The 16,347-nt window shown below is 39.4% G+C and overlaps 1 protein-coding gene across 1 annotated transcript in view; it reads left to right on the top strand.

Moving 5' to 3' along the window:
* Positions 1 to 16,347, top strand: part of LGR4 (leucine rich repeat containing G protein-coupled receptor 4) — a 75,927-nt gene that overhangs the window by 36,334 nt on the left and 23,246 nt on the right. Inside the window, exons 3-4 of the mRNA XM_014309434.2 lie at positions 10,881 to 10,952; positions 12,424 to 12,495. Of these exons, the coding sequence (XP_014164909.1) occupies positions 10,881 to 10,952; positions 12,424 to 12,495 (144 nt within the window). The remainder of the gene's footprint in view (positions 1 to 10,880; positions 10,953 to 12,423; positions 12,496 to 16,347) is intronic.

The raw sequence follows: 16,347 nt of genomic DNA on the forward strand, positions 1-16,347 counted from the left end.
TCTGTGTAACTGATACCCATCTGGAAGTCATTTGCAATGTATTGGAATGGCAGTGGTCAGAGTCAGGGAGAAGCAGACCACCAAGGGTTTTGCCTTAGCAGTTAATGATGTGTATTCTTCAGAAAATGCTAACATAAACATGCTGGAGCCTTAAACATGGTATGGAATCCAAAAATTCTTGAAGAACTTGGCTGTGGTTTTCTAACCACACCTGAAGTATTTATAGAAAGCTAGAAGAGGAAAATATAACTAGATAATGCAGTGTTTTTAGAAAGTAGAAACCGTTTCCAGTGTGAATTTATAACTAGAATATCCAGGTTGTGTTATATTTTGATGGCCTTTTTAAAAGGTGGCAGTCCCTTACAATATGTAAAGTTATCTAAAGTAGTTTGAAGGATTTTACACTTTATTTGTGAATGATTTGCTAGATTAATTAAAAAGGCAGTCTCTTATTGAGGAAGGCACAATTAAAATTATTTTTATTCTTGGCCAGTTTTCTAGTCTGTCTTCAGAAACTTGAACCACTCCAATAATGCAAAAGTATCTTTGACTAAATGACCTTTTAAGCTTGTTTTGATTTCCACTCTTAACGCTTTAGAATGTTGTGATCTCATTTGCCCTGCATTCATGAGCAAGATTTAGATGATCAGCTTTTAGCTGTGTGGCTGCTGGTCCATGTGAGAAGCAGAGGACTACAATCTGTTCCGTGTCTCTCTGTGGGTTACTTGTGACAGAAGGATGTGATTGTCCAAAAGGAACACAGGTAATTTTCCAGCCAGTCAGCCCTGACCTTCTCCTGCAAGGATCAGGGACGAGGGTGGTCTCCACTCTTGGATTGTTGGGTATAAAAACCATATCACAGCCAGTAATGCTGCAAGGAAAGGAATCCTTCCTGAAAGCACCAACAGACACCAGGGCTCAGTCAACTTCCAGATGTGTACTGATACCAAGATGTGTGTTTGTTTTTTGCTCATACATGATATGCAATAGTCTCTCTCCTGTGATGCTTCAGATACTGTTTGTTTTATCAGGCAAGGGCAAAACTTTCTTATTTAAATGGCGGGTTAAAAATAATTGGGGAAAAAAGTAATAAAGAGTTAGCTCAGTAAAAGTCTTTTCTGAAACACAATGCTAATCTGCTTTTTGAGAAATGAATAAACAGTGAACAAGAGACCACACACGTGCAACTAGTTTTTGCAAGAAAATAAATAGTGTGACTGAGTATTTGCTTGACTGCTTAATTATATCCATGTTGATTACAAGTCTTAAGAGGTCTTTCTTAAGTATCTCCAGAGTCTCTGCTCATGGCTTTTAGTTGACAAAGTATATTTTAGGAACATAAGGAATAATTAAAATGTATACTAGGAGTGAAAATGAGGTGGGTTTTTGCCATAAGGTTGTAATCAGGAAGTATCTGCAAGGGAGATGTCTAGAGTTATTTTCCCGCTTGACTGCAGCTGAAGATGACCACCTGGCTGAAATGCCACAGCTGCTTATTTTTGTAGTATCTGTTTCAGTGTGTAATTTAGATGGTACACTTCCTCCTAATTTCTCAGTCAGCACCAAGTTGTATCATCCTTGGACAGGGAAAGGGAGTATTGTGTCTTTTTTCTTACCTGGGTTTTATGAGTAGGACGTGTCTTGGAGCTATGCCAAGGCTGGGCTGTTAGTTTAAGCTGCTGTGTCTTTTCTCACCTGGCTGTGGAACACTTGGTGGAAATGCTTGCCTTATCCTTCAGCACTAGGTCTTTCAAGAGCAGTATTTTCAACGTAGCGTGTGAATGTTGATGAGATGGTGCCATTCTTTTCTCTTTCATGTATGTGAGAAATCCCAAGGTTGATAGTTAGAAATGGGAGATAAAGGACTTGCTTTGGGTAGAAAAGGTAAGAATGAATCTTCATGTTGTCCTGATGCCTTGTGTTAGCTCACATGTGATAACTAAAACTGTGGTTAAACATCCTCTTGTAAAACAGGCTGGCACAACTGGAGGCATTGCTGCCCCATTGTGGAAACCCAGGGCACTGGGGATATTTCCCTGTGTGCTCTGGGGTGTCCTGACCCCCAGGGCAGCACTGACTTTGACCCTCATCCATGGACAAAGTTTCCCAGACTTCAAGATGGACTGGAATCCACACAAGTGTGAAATAGATTATAGAGAGCAGTGTAGGTGTATTACTTGGTGAGAAATTGAGGTTTTGGGATTTTTAGTGTGTTGTGGATGGAAGCAAGATGGAGGGCACAGGGTGTCATCCTGGGCTGCTTCTTCATGCTTCTTCTTCCTTCTTCTCCCTAGATTTGGGTGGCATTTTGTAATTGGGCAGAAAAGTCCACATTGCAGGCTCTTTGGGATCAGTTATTGCGTTAAAAGGGAAAATAATCCAGGTGTCAGCTCTTAATTGGATAGTTTAGTCTTAAAAGACCTTGTACCAAGAGATTCTTGGCCCTTTTGTGCCTTCTAATGAAAAGCTGCAGAACTCAACGGTAGTGAGACTGTTTTACTGATAAGGAATAATAAACACCTGAGTCTGAACATGAACTACTGTCTCAGGTGCCTTCAATCCAGACCCAGAGAAACCCACAACTAGAACCCCCACACCCCATCTCTGTCCATTGAGCCCCACCAGCAGAGTCTGAGGAACAGGCAGAGATCTTTCTCCAGCTGCTTTTTTACAAAGGCAGCCAGTGTAGCTACCAGCTGTTGGTTCCTCAAAAAGAGCCATATGACACAGGGCTGGAAGCCAATGAGTGCCCTTCATCGATCTACCAGCTCTAAATATTTGAACAGCTGCAGGAGGTGATTTCCTCAGTTGATCCAGCCTGAATTCCAAGAGGTAAAATGTTAATGAAAAAAATGCAAGGGGTAGGTTACTCGTGTGGTAGCAAGTTAAAAGCCTAACTTGACCAGCCTGCTCACATTAGAAACGCTTGCTGCCTTGTGTGCACTGAAGCTTTACAAAGCCCATCAGCATGTTGGAACTTGCACCTTCAAATTCTAGTCAAGACAAACCTTTAGGCAAAGACTCCCAAGTAGAATTAACCACAGTCAGCTAAGATATTTTTAAACATCACTTACTTGGTCTGCATTAAATGCTAAATGATGTTTCAAAACATGTTGGCCAACCTGTGTTTAATTAGTGTTTTCTTATCTCTGTGAGTCCTAAATCAGTTTGGTTCTGGATGAGTTTTAATCATGCTGATACAAGAATATTTCTGTGGCTTAGAAGGTTCTTGCTCTGCTTGACAGCTGCATGTTTTTTCCTGTTTGTGGGGATAGATGCTAGTAGGTTGAGTAAATTCCATAGTTTTTTCGAAGATGAGGAAGTTCTTTCCAGTTTCTGTTTCTACATGTTGATTTCCAAAGTTGACATAGTTGCATATAAGGATCCCAAGACTGGTTATTCTGCTGCAAGTACTTTTAGAGGACAACAAAACCTTTTCCTTATCTGTTGGTTTTTTTTGAGTTTCAGTGTTCTGCTCACATGCACACACACAGCAGCTGGCTTAGCTGAATGGCCTGAAGGCTGAACTTTGCAGTGTTACACTTCAAGACCAGTCTTACAAGCCTTATTTATTATGCTGCCTGAGTTGCCAGGCTGGGCCTGTCTGAAGGTATAAACCGCACAAAAAACTTCTGGAGGCTGAGCAGTAACTTGAGAAGCTCTTGAGCTGTGTATCTCCAAGTACAGTTCTCCAAATGGTGCTCGTGCCATGCAGTCCTCCCTCCTTCTCCTTTCAGTTTCAGAAACTGGAGTGTGGAACAAAAGGGGTGTGTGTGTGAGTGATCTGGTAGCCAGTTCAGGCCAGGGTCTCAAGAGTCATCACATGAGCTCTGAAAACCTTAGACAAAAAAGGAGAAAAAATAAATCCTGTGTGTTGAAGGTGAATGCCTTATCCTCTGAGAAAGTAACTGAGAACTGAGTATTTGCTGTCATCATAGTTTCATAGTAGGATGCTGTGTGTTACCATGAGGAGATGTGGTGATGCCATTCTTTTAGCTCCTTTCCTTCCCTCTGCTTGGATGTTTGTGTTCTTGTATTTTTTTTTTTTTGTTAGTACAGAGGTATTCCTGGCCAATTAGCCTTGGCAGATGTCCTGGCACAGAAATAGTAACCTGACTCCTATAAAGTTCTCTTTCCTGCCCTTCTTATATAAAAGTAAAATTCTAGATTATTCTGTTAAAATATTTGGTTTTATTTTAGCTGGAAAAAAGCTAACAGACAACCTAAGCTGAATCAAAGAATCATAGTGAAAATTACCTCAGTTTCTCTAAGGTCATTAATTGTGAAGGTGACTGCATAACCTGTGTTTTGCATTTGCCCAATATGCATCTGAAGTGGTTGGAAAACCAGTAACAAAAGTTTAATTGCCAAATGCATGTAGACTTAACCCGCTTTGCCATTTTGCAGTGTCACTTGCTAGATGCATGGTCATTCAAAGATCCCATGCCTGGATAGGAGACAAGGCTGTATGAACAGACCAAAGCAACTTTGAGGATTTTCTATATCAGCAGCAGTTTTTTCACCCTCTCTTATCTGACCATTAACATATTTCATGATCTTGGAAACCTTCTGACCATCTGGATAGTACTATCTGACTAAATCACAAATCTGTAGTTAATGGACTTGTTGCATCCCAGTTGATCAAAAGCAAACTTAGTGGCTTCCATCTCTGTCTCTGCTGTGCAGACTAGGTGAGTGAAATGCATTATTACCTGATATTGAGATGGCTATCAACAGGAAGGTCTATCTGGCCTATGGTAAAGCAAAGCAAACTTATTACAACATAGTCCAAGATATGCAAAGGCAAATAGGGAGAGGAGAATGTATTTTATAAAATGTTTTCTGCATTTTGCTTTGGAGGTGAGAGGTCACAAAATTGCTTTCTGCAACAGCTCAGCGTTTCTGCTGCACACTAGGTGTTAACCAGTTTTCTAGATGCCATGGTATTGTTGCTTATATTTACAACAAATATGTCCATGTTAAAAAATATATGCAAACTTCTGAGGTTTTTTGCTGCAGAATACTAGTTGAGATTACAAAGACCACTTGTTTCAACAACTTGTAGTGTATAAGAATTGTTTTGTGTTGTATTATTTCTTTTGGTGCATGTGTTGCAGTCTGCGGGTTCTACCTTGAGGTCTTGTGCAAATACAGACAGTGCTTGAAAATGAAAGGACAGAGCATATTGTGCATGGTTGTAAATGCTTGCTTTCCTGAAAATCCGTTGTAATTTATTTTTCTGTTTTTGATAGTCCATGGAAAGTGTTACCATCAAGCATATTTTGTGTTCTGGTAGATGCTGGTGACTCTTGCTGACAATTTAGCCATAGAAGTTATGAACAAGCTTTAGACTTTTTAATCAGTCCATTTCGTTTACTTAGCTATTTTAGCGTTTTAGACTAAAATGCATTTTGAAAACAAGCAATTATCGTAAAGCTCAGTATAATTTTGAGAGAGCTGTAAATGCTGGAAAGAGAGAGATCATGACAAGCAGTGGAGTTGGTGCAGTTTCAGTGCTGTTGTAGTTACAGTTCTCTTTCTTCAGTCATGATGTGTCTTGGTGTAGTACTCACAATTTTATAAATAATGGTGGAGGTTGTGTAATACTAAAGCTGCTGCAAGAAAAGGAGGCGACAAATGCATTTTCTATTAGCAACAGGGAAGTAAAGTATCCACTCAGTTTTGTTAAATTGGTGTGGAGGAATTTGGGGTAACCTGGAGGCAGTAGATTGGCTTCCCAGCAATGCAGCAGGCTGCTGCTGACACGAGTCCCCAAGGGGCCGTTTGCTACTCCCAGACAAGCAAAGGCAGGTTTAGTCTGGAGACCCAGATTCCATTTCCCAGCTCCTCCTTTCTGCAGCTGCCCATCTGGGCTAGGAGCTGTCTGCAGAGGCGTGTGCCCTCACCAGGCAGGGCACCCACCCCTGCACAAGGCATGCAGCAAAACCCTGTATTTTCCTGCAAATGACTGTACCTCTCCTGTAGAGCTTTCAGCCTTGATTAATAAATTGTAGAATAAAAATAGGCATCATCTGTTGAGAAAAACAGAATTCTGTTCCAAAGTGGCCGCTCTTTTGGCACAGATGGAAACTGAAGGTCCTTCAGATTTGAGGAAATACTTGCAGGGTATCCTGGATTAAGTTATCTATGAGGCATTTCCGAAGATGACTTCTGTCGTGGGAGAACTTAAAGTAAAATTCAAGTTTGTATTTGGAAAACACAGAGAACCCAGAAAAAGTGGAAGTTAGGGACAGGCATGTAAAGATAACAGAATAGTTCAATGTAAGCACAAAAACTAGAGTTTGTGAAAGTACAGGTGGGGAAGCAATGCAATGTTTTCCAATGGGATGAAAATAGGAAGGTAAAAGTTGGATAGCTAAAAGTAAATGTTGGCCAGGCAGAGGAACAGTGATGGGTAGGGAAGGCTCAGGCTTGACTAAACCTTGAACTAGGAGTCTTGGGTCTTACCACAAATCAGCTAATGTAGAAGTAAAAATAATAAATCAGGTGTTTTATTATGACATGTCAGGGTTGCAGTCTCTGACACTCTTTGAATTTGTTCAATGTAGCCATTATATTTTTCTCAGAGACAAGAGAGACAAAAGGTTAGGAGCATTCTATCAAGAGGAAAAGAAAGACCAACCAAAAATCCACAGCAAAAACATTTACTGTATGAGCATAAGACCTTCAGATGGATGGAAGGAGATGAAACTCTTTGCTCAAGTATCCTAGGGTTCACTGCCATCTGGGATGCAGGACAAGGACAGAGGTTTCCAAGAGGTTTTATTGTGTCCTGTCATGAGAAGAGTGATGCTTTTAATTGTTACAGGCAAAAATGTATCCTTGGAACACCCTCCCTGACTTTTGGAGCCACACCAGTGATTAACTTGGCTTGGTTAACCTGCAGCTGGGTTGCCAGACTCATAATTGCAAAAGATTTAATTTCCTAAAGGAGAGAAAACCGTATTAGCTGCAGCTCAGTGCAAGGACCTAGGCGTGGTGTGTACTCTGGGAATGAGACAACATGAATGGCTAGTTTTCAGCTACATTGCATCCTGATATCTGCAATAACAAGTTGTCCTCCACATCTGGAGATTATTTACTGGGTCAGTAAAATAATGATTAAAGGATATTGCTCACCTCTGTATGACAGGCTAGCAGAAGGATTTTGTTCTCCATGTGTCCTGTTCTGTTATCCTGCTATGCTGAAATTGAATCTGTAAATTTGAATTTGTTGAAATTTACCATTTAAACACTCAATATTTATTTTTAAAGTAAAAATAGAAAACTACAACATTTAATGTTAAGCAGTTACAAGAAAGATACCTTCTGTGGCCATACATTACATCTGTGACTCCACTGGAAAAACCTCCAAGGTTTAGCTCAGATGCACTAATTCCAGCTAGAATTAATAATAATAATAGCTGCAGTTCTTGGCAGAGTCTCCAAACAAGGGGAGCCAGGATAGAGTTAGCAGAGAAACTCGTGGTCAGTGTGATACACATTTATACTTCAGATGATGCCTGCTGCTGTGTTTGTGCCTTGAGAAGTAAGAGATAGCAAAGTTTTTTGTGGCCGTATAGCATGGCAGGGCACTTTACACTTGTCTGTTTAATTCAATTTTTTACTGTCTTTGTGGGTGAATCTGTTTTGCAGCCCGCTGCCTTTTGGAGAAAGTGCTCTAATTAATGGTGATGTACCATGGTTCAGTGGCAGCAGGTGGATTTCAGACTAGATATCTGTAACCTTTTCCACTCTGAATGAGGGGAAGGATAGAAACTCAGCCCTTGATAGTGTAAATGTGGGGCTGCCTTAAAGTGCTGCTTTGTGACAATGTGGAATTGTCCCACCATAGAGCAGGGATTTCCAGGGCTGCTCTCGAGCAGGATAGTGAGTCTTGCTGCAAGGAGATGAAAGTTGTGTCTTTTCTGTTGTGCTAGAGTTTTGGCCTTGGTAAAACTGTGATTTCCCTTAGTCCATTTATTATGTGCGTGAGAGAGAGAAACAGAGATGCTTTCAAATTATTTAATAATAAATATTTTTAAGACTTGCTGAAAGAAGGTAACATGGAAAACCTGACTGGATGATTTCAATGGCAATTTATAATGCTCTACGTGCGCTATACTGTATGCTATTTATTTTTCAGTTCTCTCTTTAAAATGAACCTGGTTGTGTAAAGAGAAGCATTTCCATTCTTCCAGCTGCTGCAGGGGAAATGTGTCGAGAGCAGTGTGTGATCTACTGATCTTTGCCTGCTTGGGAGCTGCACTTGGAACCTCCTCATGAGCAGCTCCCCAAGGCTAGGATGTGAATGATGAATGTGTGTTTGGCAAACTGATGAGTAAAGCCTGGAACACTGCCAGATAGTGGAGAAATGGAAATGTAATTGATTACAAAGGTTGGGGTTTTTCTGTTGGTTGGTTGGAAAAAGGCTGAAGAAGTAGGAGCTGCCTTGAGGAAAGCAGAGTCCTGCTATTTGAAGTCACACCAGTCTTGCTCTGGCTCAGCTGTCATTGTTTCCAGTGCTCTCTAGGTTGTTAGTGCCATTCAGGTTGAGGGAGACTATTCAGCTGTATTTAGTTCAGCTTTTTCAAAGCTAAAGCAACAATCCCCAGTCTCTCTGGGAGAGGGAGCAGATGCCTGACAAGCCTCACACAGAGCAGATTAATGGGGAGCCTTGGCAGAGCTTCCTGACACATTTACCAGGGCTGCCACTCCTTGAGTTGTGTAATATGTAATCATAGTAGTGTTTGCATGAAAAATGAGGTGCAACAGCCTCAGTTGAATTTTGTTTGATTTAAGGATTTGTGTTATGCTGTTTCAAACACATTTTAACAGAAACATGTTTTGCAGATTACTGGCTCTGCTATAGAGACCCAGCATGTTTCATCAGTACTTCTTTCTGTTTACCGTGAACTTGTAAATAAGTTATTAGAAGGAAAGACATGAAATATTGCAAACCTCCCTCCACATCCCCCCAGATAAAGTTAATCAAGTTGATTTCGACAGCTACTGACAACAAAATGAATTTTAGGGGTCTTGTAGTTGCTATCTGGAAACTTCCATTAATGTTAAAAATTCAAAGTATTTGAAAAATCATGTCCCAGCTCTGAAATTCTGAGGTTGCTTGCAGACAGGAGATTTCAAGAATAAGCATACATAGGTTCTTCTTATTTTCCTTCTAGTTTCAGAGCTGTTTGATTATACTCAAGCATGCAGATTAACTTTTCTCAGCAGTCAGCAGATGTGGGGGGTTTTTTAACATGCTTGTAGTGATGTCAGAACAATAGCAGGTGGGGGCTGTGTGAAAATACCAAGACTAGAACCCAAAATCCACCTTAACAAGCAAGAGTAACACAGTTTTCTAAGAACAAGTACGATCTTCTGTCACCTTCTTGTTCATGAAGGTGTTCTTGTCCTCTTCTCCCTTGGTTTATAAATATAACCATCTGCATTTGAGAAATGGATTTAATAAAGATAACTAGCATCCTCTCTATCAGGCAGCATTTTATTAAGTCACTAATTCTGTTGCAAGCAGATTTATGTAAGCATTAAGTGCTTTGGTAATCTCTTTTATGTAGTTAGAGGAGGAGATAAAAATGTAATAACATTGCTATGTTCTGGCAAGCTGATCCTTTAGGTGTTGCTCTTATTTCCTTTGTTTGCCTCTTCGTAATAATATTTTCCCTTTGCTGTGTCTGGCTTGCTTCGCAGTGCCTTGTAACAGCAGGGATGGGTTTTGATATTCTGTAACCTTTGTTAAAAGCACGTTGATTGTTTTTTAATTATTAACACTTATTGGATTGTACATAGTATTTCCATGGGTGATTTCATTGCACAACCTTGTCCAGCGTTGCTTTTGCTTAGCTGGGATATGAAACCCAAGTCTAAAACCAAATACTTTGGCTGAAACTTTTGCATCTTTTGTCAGTTTTGGATTACCAGGTGTTTTGCATTATTGTCTTTACCCTTGATGAAATACAGCTATTAGCAGCTCAACCAAGGCTGGATCTGCTAGGCAGGGGAGAGGTAAAAGGTTGGAGAAAGAAAAGGAGTGGGGGGAGGGGGAATGAGCTGTTTGGAAGCAGCTGTTTTGGCTTTCCTTTTGCTTTCCTGCTTTGTATTCTGCAGCATCTCCCCTCTTGATTAGTTTTATTATCACATTGATCTTCATAATTTACTTTGTGTTAATGTCTAGCAGTCCAGATCTGAAACCAGTCACATTTTGAGAGAGAGTATATGCCCAAGAATCCTGCTCTATTTCTCCCTGCCCCAAAAGAGTTTCCTTTCTTCAAAAGTTCCTCCAAATAGCTGACCAAAAAGATGAAATATTGCCAGTATTATGTCTTGGTCATATCAACAGGTGTCCTGTCAATTGTCAGCACTGGGTGAGCATACCACTTGCTTCTGAATATTGTTTTCATATTTGGGATTTTCATAGAGACTTGTGCTGCTTTGCTGTAGCATCTAGCATCTGTTTTTATTTAAGTTCATACTGTCTTTAGAAACTGCTGTATAGATTAAAAATACATGGGAACAAGAGCCTATTTCAGTGGGGCAATGCTGAAAGCCAGAGGATTATGTTGGTAAATGCACTTTCAAACCTAGCGCCATAAGAAGGTTCTTCATCATTCCAAGGTATGCTTTTTCTAGCACCTTTGCAAAAGAATATCCACAAGTCTGAGTAATGCATCCTCATTGTTAAAAATGTGCTGTAAGTAAAAGAACTATTACAAACTTTGAATATTGTGAATGTAGTGTAATTGAATGCAAAATGCATAATTGCTTGCAAGATTCGATATTGCAGTGATTTTCCTTGTTAGATGGTTGTAGAAGTACTGTATTTTGTGACTGAAATTATTTTTGCAATTTTTTTCCAGGCGACTGGCTGGCAATGACCTTACTTTTATCCATCCAAAGGCCCTGTCTGGGTTGAAAGAACTCAAAGTTCTGTAAGTAATTGGGTTTTAGAGCTTCATAGCTTGCTCTATGGTTTCTTAGTGCATAGCCAGAGTGTTTACTGGTGGGCTGGAGGAAATTTTTTTGCCCTCTGTCCTCCTAAAGTAGAACTCTCCTACTTTCTACTTTTTTTTTCTTTACAAAGGCTGCTGCATGTGGTCAAGATGACAGTGATGAACTTGACTAAACTAGAATTACTGTATTTTATTAGAACACTTACTTGTTTCTGAAGTATATCTTGTAGCAGAAGAATCAGAGGAAAAATCCTGAAAAGGACATGTAAGCTTTTGTTGTTCTCCACACCTTCAGCATACTCTGTCAGGTAGCTGACATTATCAGGTGGTACTATACTTAGAGGTTTAATACATTGTTTGTCTTTTCCTCTACTGGCAATAGAAAAAATTGCTATAGTTTGATGCTTCTCTAGGTGAAAATGACTTACTATTAAAAAAAATCTTCTGTTTTTCCTTCTGAAATAAGAATTTTTATGGCAGTTGTTTTTCCATAGCTAAGAATAAAAAAAGCTTTCTGTTGTTTAAGGTTTTAAAAAACTATTTGAAAACTGCAGCATTTCTGATGATCTAAATACTTCCAAATGCTAGCAGGGTAATAGGTAGTTAATTAAAGAGATATTAAAAAAAATAGCAGACCTTGAGGTTTTAAAGAAAAAAATACAGACATTATTTCCAGGGTACAGATTAGGGAGCTGCCCATTTGCAATACTATTTAATACAATATGCTGTAAATTGAATGCAAATTGTCAAAACTCTTGAAGACACATCTGTTGCAATACCAACACTGGAGGTGCCTGAAATTCTGGCAGTTCTTGGAAAAATGTGGGATATGTGTCTTAATTAAAAGCTGTGACTTGAATTTTTACCCCAGTATGCACCAAAACTGACTTAAGATTTTACAAGGTCATTTACATTCTCTTTATAAAAGAGCTCACATGGCATGCATTGTCCTATAAGAGAATTTTGAAGAAACCCCCAACAGTATAGCTAATTCAGCTTGGCCCAGTGGTGCTTTGTTGTGAACACACTTCATAAATTAGTTTGATGCACTGTGTATTGATGCAACTTCAGGAAAAATTAGAGGTTTGTGTGTTTTCTAGCGTGTGTGAGATAATTCCACAAGAAAACAATAACATATAATCTCTTGTAGCAAATTTGTCCTCCTGTTGTTGTTTAACCTCTTCAGTGAGTTCCCAAGGGAATTTCAGCATATTGTGTCACAGGTTGTTCTCTACAAATTAATGCTGTTAATGAATGAGTTGTAAATAAAACTGAAGTAGACCATTGTTTCATTGTTGCCTTTGGGCATCTGGTCTTGAGAATTCTGTATGCATTTACATACACTAGAAATCCGGGAAACTATAACAGGACTATGGGCTTTTCTGTTATCTATAGCTCTGATAAAGATGATTGTCCAATTCTACTTTATTAACACAGTGGATTTTTACAGAACCCTCCAGAACAATCAGCTGAAGACGGTACCTAATGAGGCCATCAGAGGATTGAGTGGCTTGCAGTCCTTGTAAGTTGCCTTACTTTGCTTTCGGTTTCCACTTTCAGTCACTCTGTCGCCTTTGCTTCATTCTGTAGAGTTATGAACTATAATAATGTATGTGTCATAATGTACCTGGAGTTTCTGAAAGTGCAATTGCAGATGGAACAAAGTTTCACAATTAAAATTCATGAGGAATTTTATTTGTCATCTTTGGTGGAGTGACCCAAATGCAAAACTCTTTCAAAACTCCAACACCAGGTACAAGATTGCTGTATGAATGGCAGCAGTGGTGCAGTTAAACTCTAAACCCTCTTACACATCCTAAGCTATTTGAGCAATTCTTAAATATTGTGCAAAAATGAATGATGCCCAAGCCTGTTGTATCCAGAGCAGGAAAAGGGATTTCTGGGAAGAAGTATAACTTGAGACATGCAGAGTATTGGTTTTACAGGAAGGTGTTGAAATCTCACAGACAATTATGAATACCTCAGCCTTGATTGCCAGTTGCACATAAGGTATTTCATATGTGCTTATCCTATCTCTTGGCTTATAATGTTTTATAAAGCATCTTAATCAGACCTTAATGGTTAGTTAGAGCTCTCTAGGTGGTAGATACCTATCACTGTGAGGAGGAGGAGGAGGTGGGAAGGGCTGCAAAATACTTCCTCCTTCCCACTTACCTCCAGAGAGAGAGGGGGGGGAGAGAGAGTGTAAATTATCTATTCTCTCTATGCCAAAGTTCTGGTTTCTGGCCCAAGACCCTGTTTCTTTCAGATTATGGATTTTTGGGAAAAAAAAATCAGTTTTTCAAAATAGATTTGCAAATTATTGCACAACTTTAGCAAAGGTGCATTTCTGCATTCCCTGATCTTGGATCTTGGCCCTCCTTGTTGCAGCTGCTTGGATATTCCAGTAAGTAAGGAATTCAGTGTCCGTATTTCACTCTTGTTTTAGTGTGTGCGTGGAAGAGAAAATACCTTCGTCTTGGTGCAAACACTATGCATTGTAATAAAAGCCCTTCAAATTTTATGATAAGAATAAACCTTTAGTAATAATTTAAAACAAAACAAAAACTTAGTCTTAGCTTCCAGCGTTTCTTTGATGCCAAAAAGAGAAACTGCCTTAGTAAAAATGTTTGTCTACAAATCATCCATTTCATTTTCAGTGAACATTCTTTTTTCTATACATATTTACAGTAATGTTTGTTCTCTAATTAAAGTTTAAAGTATTAAATCTCCAGTTGCTGGAGATGATAATTTTATGTGCAAAAGGGAAGGAACAAAATGTAAGAGAAAAAATAATGAACGTATAAATTAAGTAATTATTTTTTTAAAAAATCATATGATTTTAATTTTTTTTTAGATGAATATGTTAGAGCTATTTTTAAAAAAGCAAACATTTTAGTTTTGAAAAAAATAATGATTATGTAAGATTGTATAAGGTAATCATTATAATCACTTGATCAAACATCCTCACAGTTAAGATATAAGAGTAACAGTTTAAAATGTGGAGAGGTTTCCCTTTTAGGAGCTTCATTGTTCAAGGGCAAATGATAAAATATATCAATTTTAGGGTGATGAAAAAGGAGGAAATTAGGTTAGTAAGTAGTAGCAAGCTGCTTGTTACTTCTTTTTCCGAGGAAAAGCAAATTGAGATTTCCAGATAACCAGTTGGAAATAAGGTGAGCAAGTCCAGTCTGGAAGTCACTGGTGTCAGAGTCACAGACAGTTGTGAGCTGGAAGGATCACTGCATCCAGCTCTCAGGGAATTGAATTAATGAATGAATGAGTTACACAGGGATTGGAGCCATGACCTTGGTGCTATCAGCACCATGCTCTAACAAACCAAGCTCATCTGAAGCTCAGGAGGATTTTATCTTGGGCTTTTTTTTTCCATCCACTGATGTGACTCAGCCTTTGGTTTGTAATTTGTTAGAAATGGGCAGGAATTTGAGAATAAATTGGGTTTTGAGACAAGTGTGGTGAGAGATCAAAAGTATTTTTCTATGCAATTTGTTTGCTTCACCAGAATGCATTTCTGTGATTTTAATGAATTTCAGGAAGACTTTGTTAGCATTATTCATGCATAATTACACTGATTATGCATATCCCCTAGTAATGCAGATAGCACCTTCTGGCAAAGGAATGTAAGAGTGGTCCTCTGAATTTTGTATCTGAACATGGAAACATAAGTGTCAGCATCCTGCTTTATTGTATAAAGAAAAAGGAAAAAAGTGATCTATTCCCCTCCCTAAGGAATTTTTGTGAGTTCAAAACTCCCAAGTTGCTGCAAGCTTCTTTTAAAACAAATAATTCATTGCAGAATATGTTAGAAAAATCTACTTCTACTCTCCTATATGATCTGCATCCCAAACCTGCAAGTTTAAACATCACTGAACTGTCCCTCTTTTGGCAGTTTCCCAGTTTGCTCTGAAGTATGGTTCATGGGTATTTTTTTTCCTTGGTGAAGGCACAAATTACTTCCTCAAAACTTTTATAGTATAATGATAATAATTTCATTTTAAACACCTTTACAGGTGTTTTCTGTCTTCATATGCTCCATTTTTTAGCTTCATAGGAAGGCAGTTGCCACAATGTGGTATGTATTAACAGACTCAGTAAACATACCTGGGTGGAAATAAAGAAGATGGTTATAGGGGCTTCATGGTCTGTAGTGTTTATATTACAGCTGGTGAGCAGCCAACCTGGTTCAGAATACTGAATGGCAACTCTTTATTTTCTGTTTGCATTGAATATTTTTTCCCAGCTCTGGCCTCCAAAAGAGAGTTAGAATAGGGCTGTTTATATGGAGGTGAAATTTAGCAAAATTAAGGAGTTGTACTGAGTGGCAGCCTGCTGTGTAGCACCCCAGAAAAGTTTATCTGGCAGGTTGTGTGCTCACACTGCAGGATGCTGTGATAGATGTGGCTGTGGGACAGCTCTACCAAGGGAGAAGCCACTGTTTGTCCAGCTTGTGCCTCTCTCAGTAGCAGAACAACCTGACAAGGAGCTTCACAAATGTAAAGAATAGCCTTTGGTGCATTTTGGTTTCTGCAAAGCATCAACAGCATGTTTTTGTTACTATGAGGCTGTGAAGTACCTTGTGTTTTAGGTCTGGAAGTGGTGTTGGGCAGGTTTGTGGGCAGTTCCAGGGTCACACAGAAAGCAGGAGGTGCAGCAGCACAGTGGTGGAGCTGCTTCCTGGGAACCACCAGGAAGCCATTGAGGAAAGTCTCTCCTCTAAGTGCCTTGGCATATTTGACTGTGGTGATTTATTTTGTGTCTATTCTGAACTTTGACACAGAATCCGAGGATTTGTAAAATGGGAATGTGAACTACAGCAATCTTTAGGGCTGCTCTGATTGACCACAGAAACCCAGCTACGTAGGACTAGTAGGAATATTCCGGTTCAGTCCCCAGTGTGTAACAAATACTGGAATTACACTATTTAAACAAAGACTTTCAGGTGCTTTACAAAGGAAAGCTTTATTCCACTCGAATAAAAAACCCACAAACCTAATTGCCACTGTGCATTTGCCATCAAACCCAGGAGTCTTCTGTAAGCCTGTCGATATCTGCTGATGTATTAGGTACGATTTATTGTAATTGTAGTCCCAGCACATATGCACACTTGTCCACATGTAGGGAATACTGGAGCATTCTGCAGCAGCAGTTCAAAGCACTGCAGTTTAGCAGTTCTGCCAGATTGCCAAGCTGTGGGATTTGGGATCCTGCCAGTGTGATACTGAGCTGTGATAGCTCCTGCCCCTCCTGCTGGGTGGGTGCTCACCTGAGCTGCACGGTGAGTGTCTCCATGCCTGTGGTCAGCAGGCATTTCTGCACTCCCTGCTGGCACTTCTGGCTCCCTCAACAGCCTGAT

Source organism: Geospiza fortis, unplaced genomic scaffold, assembly GCF_000277835.1.
Source record: "Geospiza fortis unplaced genomic scaffold, GeoFor_1.0 scaffold113, whole genome shotgun sequence".
Lineage (NCBI taxonomy): Eukaryota > Metazoa > Chordata > Aves > Passeriformes > Thraupidae > Geospiza > Geospiza fortis.